The sequence below is a fragment of the Aptenodytes forsteri genome, unplaced genomic scaffold, assembly GCF_000699145.1.
Source record: "Aptenodytes forsteri isolate BGI_AS27 unplaced genomic scaffold, ASM69914v1 Scaffold227, whole genome shotgun sequence".
Lineage (NCBI taxonomy): Eukaryota > Metazoa > Chordata > Aves > Sphenisciformes > Spheniscidae > Aptenodytes > Aptenodytes forsteri.
This window is the reverse complement of record NW_008795365.1, coordinates 3,500,274-3,518,376: the sequence shown is the minus strand read 5'-3', so window position 1 is coordinate 3,518,376 and position 18,103 is coordinate 3,500,274. Positions and strand designations below refer to the sequence as shown.

Sequence of the window (18,103 nt, the reverse complement as noted above, 5' to 3'; positions counted from 1 at the left end):
CCCCATCCCTGGAAACATTCAAGGTCAGGCTGGATGGGGCTCTGAGCAACCCGATCTAGTTGAAGATGTCCCTGCCCACGGCAGGGGGTTGGACTAGATGACCTTTAAGTGTCCCTTCCAACCCAAACTATTTTATGATTCTATGATTCTACGATTCATAGGTGCCGAGACTTTTCTACGTAAAAGTTTCTCAAATGGCTGAAAGGTGCTGAGAATCATCGTGATATTTTACAGGGCTGAGCAGTTTATGCCTATCACGTACCTAAAGCTCTTCAAAGCAGGCACATATGTAAGGTGTTTAATTTGGTTAATGCTCTCAGGGCATAACTACCAGATGGGTTTTATAAAAAAATACCACAGCAGCCATTTTCCAGAGGAAGGGTTTATGGTTGTGTCTTTATCCGTGCAACAGATTAGCAGTTAAATCCCTGATCCTAGACATGAGAGTGAGTTCCTCCTTCACTTGAATCAATCAGAATGTTCCTCTCTTAGGAGAATGCCTTAAATACTAAACTGGGGAGTCTTATTGCTCTTAGTTTCCCCTCTCATTTCTCCTTACCTACTGGTTTTCCTCTTTTTCAATTTGCAACAACCAGAAAGCAGTGAGACTGTCTATTCCCAGATAGCTAGAGAACACTCCCAGAAGGTGTGGAGTACAGATTTGACGCAGAAGAAAATCACTAGCCACTCCTTTAGCTCTGCTTTTAAGAAAAGAATTTGCATTGGCATAGTCTTTCAGATGAAGGGTTTAGAAACCTGACTTCAGAAGGATCTCCAAATCTGTAACTTCTGAGTAAATAAATGTATGTGCTCTTATTCCAGAATGCCTAAATCACAGAGAGAGAAAATTAATATACGTGGTTTTCTAGGAATGTCCTCTTGGCTATCTTAGGCCACCCTCTACCCAGACTGCTGCTTTTTGTGAATACAAGGAACCCATGAATGCTACTGAAAGCTCAGACACCTTTGCACTCATTGCAAAGTCACTCATTGTAACAGCTGGTGTCCCAGCAATTAAATCTTTCTCAGTTAGGATTAAGACAGTTTTGAAAATGGGACCTGGTATTCTAAGACTGTTCTGTGGCTTTTTAAACATCTTATCCCATATGCTTATTTAGGATATTCAGAATATGAATAGCCATGAATTATGTATCAGAGACCTGAAGAGAACTGTGATTGTGGCTGGTCCCTATATGCTCTGAAAGGCCAAGAGGCAAGGCATCTAACTCAAACAGGAGAATTTGCTCCGCACACTGAAATAAATCTGGTGACAAGTCCTCCTTCATAAACAATTTGCCAACCTCTATAATGCATCATATGCACTGAAGTCCCCAAACGTAGGATGAATCAAGGATAAGCTGCAACCTTCACTTTAATCTCCTTTTCCTACTTCATATAATAATTGCATTAGACTACTTTATGTCAAAATTATTTGTGTAAGAAGTTGAAGTAGGTTCAAACTAATTCACCTGGAAGAAGATTTTAATGCCAGATGCTGAAACAAAAGCATTGAAGACAAGCATCTTATCTGCAACAAATTTATATCTAATTACACATGCACAAACCAGAAATGCCTCCACAGAAGAAGTAAGTGCAATAAATAGAAACTTACATTCAGAAAAGATTACATTGAGACACCTACTGAAGCTTGCTACATTCTTCAAGGTTTTCTGTCTTTTTTAACCTGGAAAACATGCCTGGGTTTCTATTTTCCAGTAAGGTCCCTCCCAAACTTGTGGGGAAAAAAAAAATTAAAAAGCCCCCAAAATGTGGGAAAAAAAAGGACATATTATAGTTTACAGGTAAAGAAAAGCTTGGATCATACACTTTAAAAAATGTGTACGAGTTTAAAATAACTTTTGATGAAAGGGTCACTTACTGCAAGAAGGGCACTGCTTAAAATTTAAGCAGTCAGTAATGGGAAGCGACAGACCTCTAACAATTTAAGTCTTTCACAGTTGAATGAATCTGCAGTGACAGCCAGACAAGGATGTGCTAACCTACCTTACCAGGATCTTGGCTATAGCTGCATATGCTCTGCCTAGGCCAGCAGAATCACAAAGTGCTGTGAAGATTTTTACAGAGGTGTTCAAAATCTGTGAAACAGGAAAATAAAACCCAATAAATACAATGCTAAGAATTTCCACTTTTTTTTTTTCTCAGTCTCCATGACCATATGAAACACAAAATTAAAGTTTTCCCACCTGTACATTTCTCCTTTAATTAGCTGTAATGGGACTAGGTTTTTGACCATTACTTATAATTGTTCGAAACTACTCAATAATTACAAATTAAAAAGATACAACTTGCATTTAAATCACTATATTTTGGCACTGTGCAAAAACCAAAGGGATATTACCTGATTCACAATATGAATTTCCTTATCCATAATTTAAAAGATTTTAAGAGGCTGTGCTTTTATGAATTTCTGTTAATCAATACCTTAAGATGGTATCCTTTGCTTTCATAGTGTTTGAGTGATATGCTGATATACAAGTTAGTACTATTTTTATTTCTTTAAACTATCACTATGACAACTTTTCTTAGTACAATTCAGATGCTCAAAAAGCAAATAAATTATAGGTTATACATTTAAACTATGTTGGCTTAAAATACCGTAGATAATTTTGTTATTTTTATGACTAATTATTCACGCACACAAGCAATTTGTTAACATTCATTTGGAATGTACTCTATTATCACGACCACTCCCATAACCAAAGGCTTACAGCTGCTGCATAAAAACATATGATCTTAATTTGATTTAACACTGACATCACTTGTATTGCATAATTTCTCTTTTCATCCATTTTTTTTCCAATGGTGATGACAGGAGAGTGCATATAAAATTAAATCCTATTCTTTCCTCCCTCCTCTTTGTTGCTTGACCCAACCTATTACACACATGAGAAAACAGGAACTCTCCAAAGGCTATCTATGGAAATCCTTTTTGCACATTTCCAAGAAAGGAGTAGTGAATGTCATTTACCAGCTCTGAAGGGGGATGGGAGATGCCCAGGGACATATGACAGTATCCTGCATGCCCCAAGATACCTACTTATACTGAGGTAAAAGATAGGGCATTTTCTATTAAGACTGCATCCCCTGTCATTGGCAAAGTGCATGGTTCAAAAAGAAGACAACTTGTGTGTGCTAATGCTAGGGATGTCACCATTTCTATCGCTGTTTCCACTACTCAGATTTCCTAGTTCTTGAAGGATTTTTACTACCTGCAGGAGTATCCCTGGACAAGGCTCTTATTTTTCAGTTATGTAAGCTCTGTGTGCACAAAAAGTAGCATTTATTAAAGTGCACTGCACAATTTATCGTCCCTCAAGTACTTCCTTATCAGTTATGTTCTCATGTACATCAGCATTGCATCCTATACTTGAAGGTCATCGTCAATTGAGTTTTCAATGCATAAGATATGACTAAAAGAGAGTGCAGGCACCTCAGTTAGGAACTTGCCACATCAGTTCAGAACTCGCCTTAAACTGAATGCATACTCAAAGTTGTCAAGGCCTGCAGTGCGTCCTTCTAATAATCCAGGCTGGTAACAGAAACGCACACAAGTGTCCAAGAAACAGTTCTTGGTTTTGCATTTAACTCAGAGGACCTACAACACTTGTTGTAATAATCGTGCCCATATCAGAAAACCTGCCATAAGAGCGTCAGGTGGTTTCCAAAATTTTATGTACTGGACTGAAAATCACTCCTACTTTAAACTGGCCCCTGCAATGTTGAACTAGGACTCAGGGCCTCTAGTGGTTACTATCTAACACAGAAAGGTTACTTGGGCACCTAAGGCTTAGGCTGCTGTACTTTTTTTCTATCAAAGATATCACAAAGCCTAAAAAGTACAGATAAAACCAAGGAAAAAACAAAGCCAGAGTAGCCAAAGTAAAAAGTTGGTTCACTGCATCTCTGCAACAACAGCTAGAAAGAAGTATGTAAGTAAATAAATAAAGCCACTCATTCATATTGATGAAAAGTGCTCATTTTGGTCCCAGGTTACTACTACTCTAATCAGATGTTTCATTCTAAATAATGATGAAATAACAATAATTAAATCATCTGTGTGAAAGGGAGGAAATCTTGATATATTATAATAGAAAATATATTCTTTATGTCTGTATTTCAGATAACTCCTGCAGCTTCAGATACTATGTAGGGACACATTCTTGATGGAAAGGAGCTGTGTAGTGCCCCTGTATGCTACAATTGCCCAGTATCCATTTATATGGAGGAAGTGAAGAGGGGCCTCCTCACCTATGGTGCATGCCTTACCTTCAACATTCAGGACGGAAAAAGAAGAGGAGGTGGGGCAGGATAAAATGCTGGATTAACAAGTAAGCATTAGAGGATTTCACTCAAAGTCTCTTGCAATTACAGCACACTTTCAATTTTCATTTAAAATGAAAAATTGTAAAGCTTTCATGCTGGCAAATCAAGCAGAATTGGCACAGTGATGTCTGCCAGAATCTGTAAGCAGCCTGAAAACAACAAATGGACGTGAAAACTTTCCTGTTTATTTTCATGGGATATGAACAACCAGTCCATCTAACTGGGTTCTTAGGAATACCACATAAGAGAAGACATGCATGTGGCAAGAGAGTATTGAGTGGACATGGCTTGGCCAGTCATCTATTAGCTCTCTGACAAGTGGATAAATATTGGGAACACGTTATCATTTGGATCTAATGGAATTTATAGGCTCCCATGAAAAGTTTTTCTACCTTTAGACAGAAGTATAGCCAGAAACGGGTCTTTTATATATATTTTGGCCAATCTGCGCAGAGGACAGTGACATCCAAGGAAGAGGTGGAACATATCAATAATTAATGCTGAAAACTCCTACACAAATGTGCAGTTTTGCTGCATTTGTGGTCTTAGAGAATACAGCTGTCATTACACAAACAAAAAGGATGGAAAAATTGTTTTAGACAACAGAACAAAGGTTGTCTTAAGGTAACATACTTCTGCTTCAGTATTCTATGGTAAATATTGTGCATTAAAATGTCATCTTGGTAATTTTCTTCATGTTAAGGAAATGTAAATAAAAATATATAACATTGTGTAAAGAGATATTGAATGGGACTACATAAGAATCTATACTGGTAATGTACATTAAAAAGAGTGGGTTTGGGTATTATACGAATCTGGCTGAATTTCTTTCTCAAAACTTAGACAAAGTTTTCAGAGATTTAGAGTTACTGAAGGGCAAAATATCTTGGATTTTTGCTGTTGTGGTTTTTTTTTTTTTTTTTTTAATTTGCTATGTACAAAGAGTTCTGAAGAAGGAAGCTGTTGCAATAGATTTATCCTGATCCTGCTAGGCTCCATTATAAAGTTTCCATACTATTTCAAAGAGAGTTTGATAATCCTAGCAACTAGTGGAAAAAGATCATTGTATATGAAAATGAACAGATTGGAATAATGTACGGTTCTTTCTACCTCTAAAAAGAAAATGTAAGGTAAGTTTAACAAAATAAAAATTATAAAAACTGCACTGATTCTGGTCATGAATTAGTTTTTGGCTCTATATGACCAAGCACACTGACTGTCTCAAACTTCCTACTTCTGTGGGTCTGCAGTGGAATTACTGGTTAAAAAACCAAATAAAATGAAAATCAAAGTCTAACACTGAAATGAACAGTAGGTTTCAATCTCTTGTTCTCATTTGTGCAGGATGTGGGAAGGTGGGAGGGTGAAGACTTCAACTTTGTCTTCTACAATAAAAAAAAAAAATCAGGATGCATTGTACAATTTACCTTGTTTTCTTGCTTAGCACTAAAAGCTGGATGCAGGTGCACCTAGAAGGATAGCTACTGTGGGAGCATCTATTTAAAAAATCAACTCTATTTAAACAGTCAACTCTCTTCCTGGGTCTTTGTAAGACTATTGTGGCTACAATTAGTTACACTGTAAAAATAAAGTAAAGTAATAAGTTCTGCTTAAATCCTCAAACTAGAGCCTATTTGTGGCACAGCTCCTGCACTAATTCTCTAGATAGTGGTGAATTTCATGTTTACCTCCTTTGCCAAGAAAAATATTAGTCAGATCTCAGGCCCAGATTTGCTTCTTGGTTATCTCAGCGTTAAGCCAGTATGACCTTCCTGGGGTTATTCCATTAATATAAAAGATACCCAGCTCCTCCCCCAAGACTCCTCCTCCCCAGAATCCCACCCTTTATTTTTTATTGTTGTCACACCTGTACTTTTTATACATACATAAAACCATGTACACACCTCATTTGCATACACTGAGGACTCAGAGAAAAGGACATAGGCTGTGCTAAACATTGATACATCTGGGGATAATGGACCAAAGAGTAAAAATCAAAGGTTTGAATTTATGTTGAATAAAGAATGTCTATCCAACTCAACACAAGATTAATGCTACTACCAGTATTTCATTATTTCGGTAAAATACATTACTCTGACAAAAACATGATGGGATAATATTGATTTATAATACTGTAACTTTAAAAACCACAAAAACATAGTTCTGCTCTCAGCTTTGCACTTGATATTGTTGTCAAACTTTATTGGAAATACATTTATTTTGATTTCTGAAAATCTAGCTGTGTTTAGCCATTTCACAGCTGGTGAGCAGTAAAAATGCTTCTGCCTCATTTACAGATCTTGAACATGAATCAGACAATCAACTGGAACATTAGTCAAAGAGATCACTAGCTAATGATTTCTGACAGGCGCTGCAGTAACAGGCTAAGGCCCAGCCTGGCTAGCAGCATGTGACAATATTTTTCTGGAGCCAACAATTGGTGTTGGTAGACAGACAATGCAATCGAGTGAGACTGCTGGCCTCATACCACTTAGTACCTCTTAAATACTTTCAGAAAAAACACATAGCTCTGACAGTCACTAAATAATCACTTCCATACAGTCCAGTGAAAATAAAAGACAACAGAACCGTATGCATAGGCATTTTGCAGTTCAGTGAACTCTCTCCCATAGCTCCCCAAGAAACACGTATTTAAAAATGCCTAAAAGGTGCAGTCTTTATTACCATAATTTGAGTAGTTACATGCCTGTGGCCATCCTGAGTAAGGTCAAAGAAGAGTTTCATAATACAAACCCAAATGTATTCTTATTTTGGCCAAAACACAGCGTAAGAGAGGTTGGACAGCAATAAGAAAATTGTATTGTTCATGTAGTGTATTGATTACAATGAGCAGAGCTCACTGATCCCAGGAAAATAATACACCAATATCAGCTGAATGGCAGGCTGCACCTTGTTAAATGCTAAATGTATTCAGGCATAGTGAGCATCCAGGGTAGAAGCAGTACAGCATTCCGTCTGCATGCTCACAATTAAGGGACACTGAAACTGGGTGCCATGCCGAGGAAAGAGGGAGAAGTCCCTGATTCGCCAGAACTGTTAGTTCTCCTTCTTTTCCCACAACTGAAATTCACCAACTCAAATTCTGTAAATGTGAACGCTAACTCCTCGCCCTTAGCCACATCCAATTACACCGGACTGCACTGTTTCGATAAATAAATGGAAAAAATTAAACCAGAAATGTACAAACTTTGTCACTGTTCCTACAGAGACAGAAAGAATTTGTCTGGAATTGGCCAATCTGGTCTGTTCCAGAACTGCTATTCCAGGGAAGTCCCTGGGCATTTGGATGTGGGTATTTGGATAACGCATAGCATAAGCATGCATCTTGGAGCAAGGGAATCAGGGACAGGGGGATGGGCAGGGATGTAGAAGAACCCACCTAGAAGTCTGGCCAAGTCAAACATCAAAGTGCAACACCCTTGTTCAAGACCTTCCACAGGCTCTGGCTAGGACATGGCTATCACTAAGGTGTTGCTTGGCTGACACTCTCCCTGAGGAGTAACTGCTCCATCCAGTCCCCCCTCTTCCCTTCCCTGTTATACTCGGCTATCGAGTGCCATGTTTACCTTGATGCTCTATAAACTTGCATGGCAATACATGCTTCAGGTTACTCATGTCTGCATCTGTTTGAAGGATTAGAGAAGGGAAGTCAAACATTTCACTCATTCCTTAACAGTCTATCAAGATAAGACCTAGGGTTCTTTGCCTGTATCAAGTCTTACTTGTATGCTTTGCATAATATTCAAAGTGTATACGTTTTGCTTTGATTCTGGATGGATGATATGTAAATACAAGTAACTAACTGAAAAAGTTCCTTTCCCCAGAGTCATTTCAAACTTCTGTTGGCTTCCACGAGGTCAGGAGTTCACCCTGTTTGCTTCACTTTGCTGCACAGGAAACTCAGATGAAATGTACAGATGATTGAATAAACATTAAGTTTTATTCCCATCCTTCTTATTTCGTATTACTGTTCTTAATTCTGGCCTTCTGTGCCACTAATAATTGTATTAATTCTGATTCCCTACACCTACAACTTTGTAGGAATGCAGTCATTTTATTATTTACTATGCCTCATAAGGGGTTTTATTAAAATAAATAAAAAATTAAAATAAAATCAGCCAGGTCCTTCAGAGCAAAAACCTATGCAAACATCAAAACCAGGTATTTTAGTCTGTTATTGTTGTACAATATGAAATCTTTACTGCAAGAGATATTACTCTAGTAAAGGTTGTTGCAATCTCTATTTAGTACAGGAATGTAATGTTTTCCAAACCAGCCATTGTTGACATATTTCTTCAAAATAAAGCATGGCTTAACAGTCTGGAGTGAAGAAGCTTCATCTGTTACCCTTTAACAGCAATATAAGAGGAAAAAACAGTTTATGTATCCCTTCCATCCTGACAGATGTGACAATAGCTGGAAACACTGTGCCTGCCAAGAGCTTTTATCAAGTATGTTATAACAACTAGTAATAAGTGTAAATAATAAATGGCTACGATCTTATGGGAAACGGTGGCAATACTAAACAATTTTTGGTGCTTGCTGATGGGAGTCTGCTAGCCTTGGAATTCCCTGGCTTCCCAGTAGAGTTTTGGCCTGACAATAAACAACAGTTTAATACTTTATCTAATCCCAGCCAGGAGGTAAGTTCAACAGCAAGCTTTTGCAGATGTTCACATCCAATAATCTATCCATAATTGATGAAACAGGGAGGTCAGATGTAATGGTTGCTACTATTCCAGCAACAAATAAATGGTTATTGACAAAACAAGGCAGTGTGGCGCTGAGTGCTGAGCAGCGACAAGCATGAAACAGCGCTGAGACAGAAGTAGTGATGTGAATACAGCCCTTCATCTTGAGAATTCCTCAATGCGATGTGTGGCACGAGGGCCACTCTGACACATAAGCAGATGGAGGTGACTTGTAAAGGAAAAATAAGATTCTGCAAGTACAGAAAAGACAAAGGCTGAGGCGGAGAAAGAAACAAGAAGAAAGGGGTGGACAAGACTGGAAATTTGGGTAAGTGCAATAATGTGAATTGTTCAGAAATGTTTTTGTATAGCAGTACTGTGATCCAGATGTCTGGATTGCTTTTATCACACTGTTATGTCTACATGAATGTACCTGGCTGTCAGATTGCTGTAGCCTCCTAAGACATTAATATCATACTATATGCATGTGCATGCTTAAATGCCCATTACTTCTTAGACAAAGCACCTATAAATATTCTGCTTCAAGCTTATTAATATCTTTAGTCCACCCACGAACGGATATTTTTAATTACACAAAGTTTTCCTAGCTAAAAGCAAACAAACAAACCCTTAAATTTGCATAACACAATGGAAAAAACTACTGAGATAATCTAGGAAGGTATACAAAAAATTTAAGTCAGTTAAAAAACATTTTTCTGCATACCTATATGGAAGTTAAGGAAAAGTTCTCATTCAGCTGAAAACCTCATATTCTTCAAGTTTTAACCCATGTAAGAAATGTAGTAAAAGTATTAATAGACTGTTTTTATTGAATGAATAAGACTTGAGTCATTTACATGCAAATAGATACTTGAAATCCTTTGCATCCATTTCAGTGCTAAAAGATAGTATTTTTACAATGTTTACTGTGTAATATTCTAATATGAAAAACAGCAGAATGAAATGGTGGCCATTATTGCTACATGTAGTCATAAAAAGATTTCAGACAGAAATATTTTAAATATTAATATTACTAAAATCACTTAAAGCACCAAGGAATGTTAAATCAATTTATTTAGAAGTACAATTTATTTCACACTTTGCTACCAATTCTTTTGATCAGCTCTGAAATAGTACATAAGCTGAAAGCAAAACAGCAAAACAAATTTCTTCTAGCAACGAAGCAGCAAGCTCTAGTTTTTATACTGGCATGCTTCAGTGTTTTAACTTCTCAGGTTATTTATCTATCAAAGGATAAATTTTAAATTCCTTAAGATCTGATAGCTGAATCAAGACCTCCTATTCTCCAAATCTAGCCATCGATGGTTCTGATCAAGCAAGGCTGTTAAGCATTTGCTCACACCTGAATATATGAGTTGTCCCCTTGAAGTCAATAGGAATAACTGAATTGAAATTTAAATATGTATTAATAAGTAAATTGCTGTAGTTTGGTTTCTCAAATTGGTGTTGTTTAATCTAATTTTAAAAGCCTTACTTTATAGAAATTTTTTTAAAGCCTGTTCATTTGAAAACTATACAAAGGAAAACAAAACCTCCAAGATTATGAATATATTTGCATTTAAGTACTGAAATTCCTGACTTTGTATAGTGTGGGTACAAATGTTTCATTTCTCAAAACACATAAAAAGTCTGACTTCCGTAAATATATTATCTAACAGAATTAGAAAATTTCTTACACAGTTTTTCAGTCATTTGCTACAGCCCTGGGTATAATACGTGCAGTTTCACTAATGGACATACTATTGACAGTTTTTAAGATCTCTCACGCTATTGTTTCTCAGATAATATAAGCTACGAACTAAGACATGCTGTAACTATCTCTTTCCCTCAGTTACATAGAGCATTTAGGTTCCAAGGTTTAGCACACCTAAGCTAGAAATCCAATATAGTCTAAAGTCCACAAAGTAAATAACGTCTGTAACATACAGTTGTACTGCTTTGTCTTTTTTGCTCCTAGCCTGTGGGAATGAAACGAGTGGAAACTTGTATATCAGCAGTTATTTAAAAAAAAAAAGTAAAAAAGTACAGTAAAAATATAGTTTCAGTACAGTGAGTAGAAAATGTCTGCCCAAATCACATCTTTTAACTGACAGAAGACAGTTATTAGAGTTTTAGAAACCTCAGTCAGGACAAGTGGACTAATTGTAACCTTATATCCCATAAAAGAGACACTGTATAGCTGTGGTCACAATCTGGCTCCTACCTGGCCTGGGAAAGCGTAAGGGAGAGCCATCTCCACTGGCCATACCTAGCAGAGAATACACAGAGAATAGCAGAGATTGTTCCATCCCATCGGCTATGTCAAAAAAGGTAGGACCAGAGCGAAGGCTCCATGACTGCTAACTGCTCTGCCCTCCATGCCTTGGTGAAAAATAGATGCGAAGATATTTTTATTCCCTTGCAGAGCAGTTTAAGGAGTTTTTATGGCTTTGTCCTCAATGTTTCAACATGCTAGAGCTAAGCAAACCTCCAGTAAGGGACAATTTGCTTCTTTTTAGTTTAAACATAACAGTTAGCAACAATTTCATTGAAATCATTCAGTCATGCAGAGAATCCTCTTGATCTTAGGATATCTATTGTCATTATTAATGCAGAAGCATGTAAATATTCTTATTAATGTTGCACTGCAGCCCCCTCCAGTTCTTTTGCAAACTCATACAGAGTACATGTGTGTGTGCGCATGCAAGTGCTTGCCTGTATAAGGTAATAAGAAAACTTGTAATTTTGCAATAGATATCCTGAGTCAAAATCTTACAAAAAAAAAAAAAAGAGTTTGAAGCTTGGGAAACCACATTTGATATGTTAAATGGCATGACTTCTAAATTCAGGATGTTTAATATATATTCTAAGTAAGGCTACATAAACCTTACAAATATATATAAGCCCAGAAACTTTCATACTCTTTGGGAATTAAAAACAAACACGCAAACAAAACCATGTCCTTCACACATAGCCCCCAAAATTGGGGTTTTAAACTTTTTGTCACCAACTCGTATTCAGATTCTTGAGAACACCAGTGGTCAGATAGTCCTAAAATTCTGAAAAGGTGCTATAGATTTATCTAATGGAACATGCAGTGAAATCTGCAGCTCACTGCAGTTGTCTTGCTCTTTTGGGATGTATGAATGAGTAAATTTAAAATTGTAATGGATGAGATGAAAGTCCACCCTTTTATGGTGTTTTGGTAGCCAGTATTACAGAACATGAGACTCCTGAAGGGTAAGGTTGATGTCAACAAGTTACTAGTGCATTTATTTTCATTGTTGCTATGGGAAAACATGGAAATCTGATTTGCTTGTAAGTATACAAGTAAAAGATTTTTTACATATTTAATATTTTTTGTTTCTCATGCTCTATAATTTTTGTATAACTTGACTACTGTAATTCTGCAGCAGCACTGCATTTAAGAGTGCTTTCTTACAAAGGGTATTCTTGTGGTACATTTATCTTGACAAAAATCCAGTTGACTGAGGGGAAATATTCTGATGCCATTAACCAAGCAAAATGCAATTTGAACCACAGACTCAAAAGGAAAATGATACCATGTTCCAAGGCAATTGTAGTGGACACCATATTACCAAGGTGCAAATCTATGCGGTATACAGAAAAGTACTGAAGGAAAATAGCATCATTACATCTCAGGGCTACTCAGAACGTTTTCCTCGTTTTTTTTTTTTTTTCAGGTTTTCAAGAAACTGGCTAAGATAGGAAAATGATTATCTAAATTAAACCAACAGAAGAAATCCTTCCTTCACTAAGAGACTGTTAACTTTCATATCCAAATAAAAAGTTAGATCTTTCTTTCACTTTAAGAATTAAGTACGAAATTAACAACAAAAAATTAATCGAATGATCAGACATTCACCTCTTTCCTGAAGTTTCAGTTCTTCTTTAAGATTTTCAACACAAATAATTTCTAATTTCTTAATTCCATCAGTATTTGAGTCAGTATAATTTTGTCAGGGCAAAGTTCACTACCAGTACTAATTGTTCTCACATAATTTTGTTTGTACTATCTTCACCAATGCCTAGCAGCAGTGGGACCTTTCAGAAACATGAAATTTAATCAGTTTCAGAATTGGCTCACTAATTCTAGACCTGCAAGAAGAAAACCTTCTAGACCTTTTCAAGAAGAAAAAAAAATGGACAATAATCCATTGTCAATGTCAAGATCAATCAGAAGTGCCTACCTTCAAAGATGATTCAGAGTTTTGTCTGGTGTTTTAGTCCTCAGATATGAAAAATACAAAATTTCTATGTAAGTACAGTTTTAAGAACAATTTAAAAATTGCTTCAATAAAAGTGAAGCCTCTAGGAATGATGAGACCTTTTCTTAAATTGGTATGCTAAAATATTTTTTCAAGCACGTGATGCCATTTACTAAGCTGAAAATATTACACTTCATTACTACTGGCTAAATATCACTTATAGATGAAAAAAGGACAATCTGGCTTCTTTAAAAGAAGGACGTTTGAAATAATTTCCATTGAATAGTATCTTTTGACGTGTTTTGCGAGTCTCCATTCAAGTGTTTCTTTTTGTAGTAACTGTAATGAAAGCTTAAACCTAAACTCAGTGGTCTACCCAGACACCATTGACAGAAAAGCATCTTGAAGTTCAGCCTTCTAGCAAAGCACTAGAATAGTAAGCAAATCTCAAAGGAATGATGCTCATTCTTCTCAACTACCTTTCACAAGGGAGAAAAGAGGATAAGATTCAGTCTACCTTTTGGAGTTCTTTTACTTGCTAAGATCCTCCTTGATTCAAAGTCATACATACATATGGGCGTAATCTATATAATTAGATATAATAGATATAATTAGATAAAATATACCATGCATATTAACTTCAGAATATCTGCATCCCAGATACATTTACTTATATTCTCTCTAGCTGCATGAATTGAGACAAAATTTTCAGTTGTTTTGACATAGACTTTTTCAGAAATTAAATTTATGGTCATAAATCACCTCTGATTACTTTAATAGGGTCATTTCGAATGTGAAGATGTCTTTGTAAGTTCATAAATTTTCTTGATAATTTTATGCCTGTGGCTTGTATATCGTAATTCTGACAATTCATGCACATAGCATTATGTCATAAATTACCACATTTATTTTGGCATGAGTCTCTACTCATGAACACTTACTCTATTATTTCAATATGTAGCATATCTGAAACATGGGATTCAATATCCAAATGTGAAGATGTCTTTGTAAGTTCATAAATTTTCTTGATAATTTTATGCCTGTGGCTTGTATATCGTAATTCTGACAATTCATGCACATAGCATTATGTCATAAATTACCACATTTATTTTGGCATGAGTCTCTACTCATGAACACTTACTCTATTATTTCAATATGTAGCATATCTGAAACATGGGATTCAATATCCAAAATAAAGGAACATTTGAAAAAAACCCTAATGCTCAGACAAGGGATGAGGACTGGAATTTTCCTGATGATTTGGGATTCAACTCTAATTGAAAGAAAAAAAACCCTTGATGCCCAACTCTTTGAAGCATTCTTGAAAGCCCAGTTTAAAAAAAAATTCCCACATCAAGCATTAGATTACAATACCTTATGCAAGATTTCTAATGACGCAGAAGTGTTTGACTTAATACTTAGTTTGTTATACAAGTCTGAAGAAAAACAAGTAAACAGTAACTTTTACTTTAAAATCAGCCTGGATGGAGAACTCTCCCTCACAAAACCCATAATGGTCAAGATAAAATCTATATAATGTGAACTATTAATATTTTGTGTCATATTTTGTGGAAAAACCATTAGGCTTGATTATAAACCAGACGATACGAAAAATATTACGAACATACCACACTGCTATTGAACATTATTGGTTCTCAGGCCTTTAAACTTGCACACACTTACGTTTTTACATCTGAGTAGGTCCACTGAAATCAATCATATATATCAAATAAAATTAAATCAATTTATACAGATTATGCACCAAATCAAGTTATGTTAGATTATACACCAACTGCCTAGCAAATAAAAACCCTTTGTTTTGTTGTCCAACAAAAGTAGCTCATTTGATACAAAGTGACCGCATATTTTTGATATAATAGGCTGCAGCTTAATCATTTCAACCTTTAATTACTGCATCAGATAATGAATATTTTGAACATATGCTTCTCCACTCTGCTAGAAGACATGAATGAAAGAGAAACAAGTTTATATGCATGCTACTGTGTGTGCATGTTGGGGGAGGGAACAGCAAAAGGAACCAAGTGGCAACAATTGGAGGAAATGGTATCTGTAACAGCTGCTCCTTTCAGATTCCCCTAGAAGGAGACTGCCTGAGGTGGACCACAGCACAAAAGGATAACGAAGATGAAAACTGATGCAAAGCAGGAAAATAACTGCTGAGACCCCTGAGTCTACACCCGAATAGTCCCAAGCTGTGTGGCAAGACCTCTTTAGCATGCTACAGAAGCTGGTGATGAACTACATATTACCATGAGGCAAACTGGCTCCTAGCAGCATTGTCTGCATGTTATGTGTAATGATAACCAGTAGTCCTCTGGGAACAGGATGCAATGATTTCATCTCCGTAAGCATCTGAGCTCCCCTTGGATACAGAGACCATTAAACTGAGAACAGAAGGGTAAATTTTAGGCAATGATTTCTAATTGGAGAGTGAAGACAACTTGCGCTCAACGGTACTGTCAACCGCTGATATTTTACTGCTGTCTATATTGATCACTGTTAAGGACAAAAGGAACTAAAATTTTACCCCTTTTTCTTAGTCCTATAACACACACTATATTTTCTGAATGAAAGTACTTCATAGGCTTCTTATGTAATATTATTGGAAATGCCATTATATTAGGAAATGCAAATATATTATAATATAATATTGTATTATTTACACTGAAAAGTATTGGTATTTTCATTACTGTTAAAATAACATGTTATACTCTTCACATAATGTATCATTTATGTTTTGTACGACAGAGACTTTCCCTTTTAAGAAAAATGCAAATTGCTTTCCTTACCTGTCAGGAGTTTTTGTAAGACTAAAAACAATAGGCACAACCTATTATGTATATGTTTTAAATTAATAGTAGTACATTACAAAATTCAAGGTTTCAGAATCTTCCTTAAAAAAATAATAATTCTGCACGTGACAAAAAGAAATGGAACTTCCAAATGATTGTTGTAACTTTTTGGCAGGAGGCATGGGGGAGCAATGAAAGGAAAGGAGTAGCTATAAAATGTAAGCGAAATGGATCCTGAGGAACAAATGCCAGGACATCTAATATTTTTGACGCTTTCAAGGGTAGTTTGATCCTTTGTATATCATGGAGACTGTGCAGTCTTGTTCATTAATTAATTTCTCCTGTGATGGAGAGATCAAATATGCATGCAGGCTTCTTTATTTAGCACATTTATTTATCTTGCTGCTCTTCATCATTCGCACAGCTTATTGCGACTCTCAGAAACTAAACAGAGAAGTTGACCAGGTAAGAATGCCAGAACACTGGTCACTCAAAAAACAATGCAGATAAACTTCAGTACAAAAAATTCTAGTCTAATCTGTCATACTGTATCCTTGGAAGAGATCAAATATCCTCTTCTCATTGCTGTTGTAACTATTAGATATAACTTTATAGAATTATATGTAGCTTTTAAATATTGAAATATTTTCACATTCAGCTACAGACTTTGCAACTGATGCGAGAACAGGCTCCCACTTTCCAGCATTCAGTTGATTTATACAGAAGATAGGCCTACCAGCATTGAAGAATTATGTATAAAGATGGTCAATAACTTTTGGAAAAATCATATCACAAATCATTAAAAGCATGTAAGAGGATATTTCAAGAGACAAATCTAGAACCCCTCCTACACTGCAGAAGCCAAGCAAGCAATATTGAAACCCATGCTGAATTCACTCTGTGACTTCTATCGGCCTATTTCTGAAAAACGTAAACCACTACAACAAATAACCACAAAGAATGACCTCTATAAAACATGTTCATTAATAAAATACCGAGTCACTGCAGATAAAGGAACAAACAGAAATAGAAATAGTAAATATCCAGCCGATTAATCGCAATAATCATGGACAAAATATTCAAATAAATTAATTTTCCACACAACATTTTTAAGAGTTCCATGGAAGACTATGACTTCTCTGATGACTGGCACAGACAAATCAAGTTGATGCTTATCTTTCCTCTCACACTGACCTATGATGAACTAGAGGAACCCTCCTTCCAGACTAGAATTCCACATGTAGAATTCTCATTGTCTTAGAATTATTATGTATGGGAGGCTCAAGGGAAACATGTGAAGAGGAGCTTGAACTCAAGTATCAACAGAAGGGATTGCATGAGCACTACAGCTTTTCATACCAAAAGCAATTCATATTTCTTCTAAATTCCTGGTGTTCTGAAAAGCTCAACATGTGAATTGATATATTTTTAATTGTTGCTCACAAATATGCTCTATCAAACTAGTTTGTAAAACTGGTGTTTTATAAAAAACCTAACTAAATAAAAACTGTTTTATATATGTATGAATACAGGAAAAGGAAAGCTAGTCACATATAACCTGAATTGTCAATTTATATTATTTCTACAGATCCAAGCGTGGAAACCTGGACTCCATCAGTTCTGGAATTTATTGGAACCATAATTGCTTAAGCCACATGGATCCCTGTCTACAGGGCTAGATACAGTTGTAAAAGGTCCATGAGCCAAGTCTCTCCAAGTCTTTTCCACTCTCCAAAATGCCTAAGAAGATGCCAAGGAGGCAGAGAAAGACATTGGGAAAGCTAAAGCAACTTTAAAATAAACTTACTGATAATGCTGTCTGTTGTTCTCCAGCAAAATGATATGCTAAACTTAAGCAATATGCAGCTTCTCCTTCCATCTTCATATCACCTCCTAAGGAAAGGATTAAAGTTACAGTTACCAGCATAATCTGAAGAAAATTACATTAGTACAGACAGTTCCTGCAGGTTCTTAAATAACATACAGATATTTAAATACTGTAGTA

At 36.0% G+C, this 18,103-nt stretch overlaps 1 protein-coding gene across 1 annotated transcript in view; it reads right to left on the bottom strand.

Annotated features, from left to right (window-relative positions):
- Positions 1–18,103, bottom strand: part of TTC29 (tetratricopeptide repeat domain 29) — a 93,204-nt gene that overhangs the window by 20,375 nt on the left and 54,726 nt on the right. Inside the window, exons 7-8 of the mRNA XM_019472332.1 lie at positions 17,906–17,991; positions 2,005–2,096 (exon numbers count right to left, since the gene is read on the bottom strand). Of these exons, the coding sequence (XP_019327877.1) occupies positions 2,005–2,096; positions 17,906–17,991 (178 nt within the window). The remainder of the gene's footprint in view (positions 1–2,004; positions 2,097–17,905; positions 17,992–18,103) is intronic.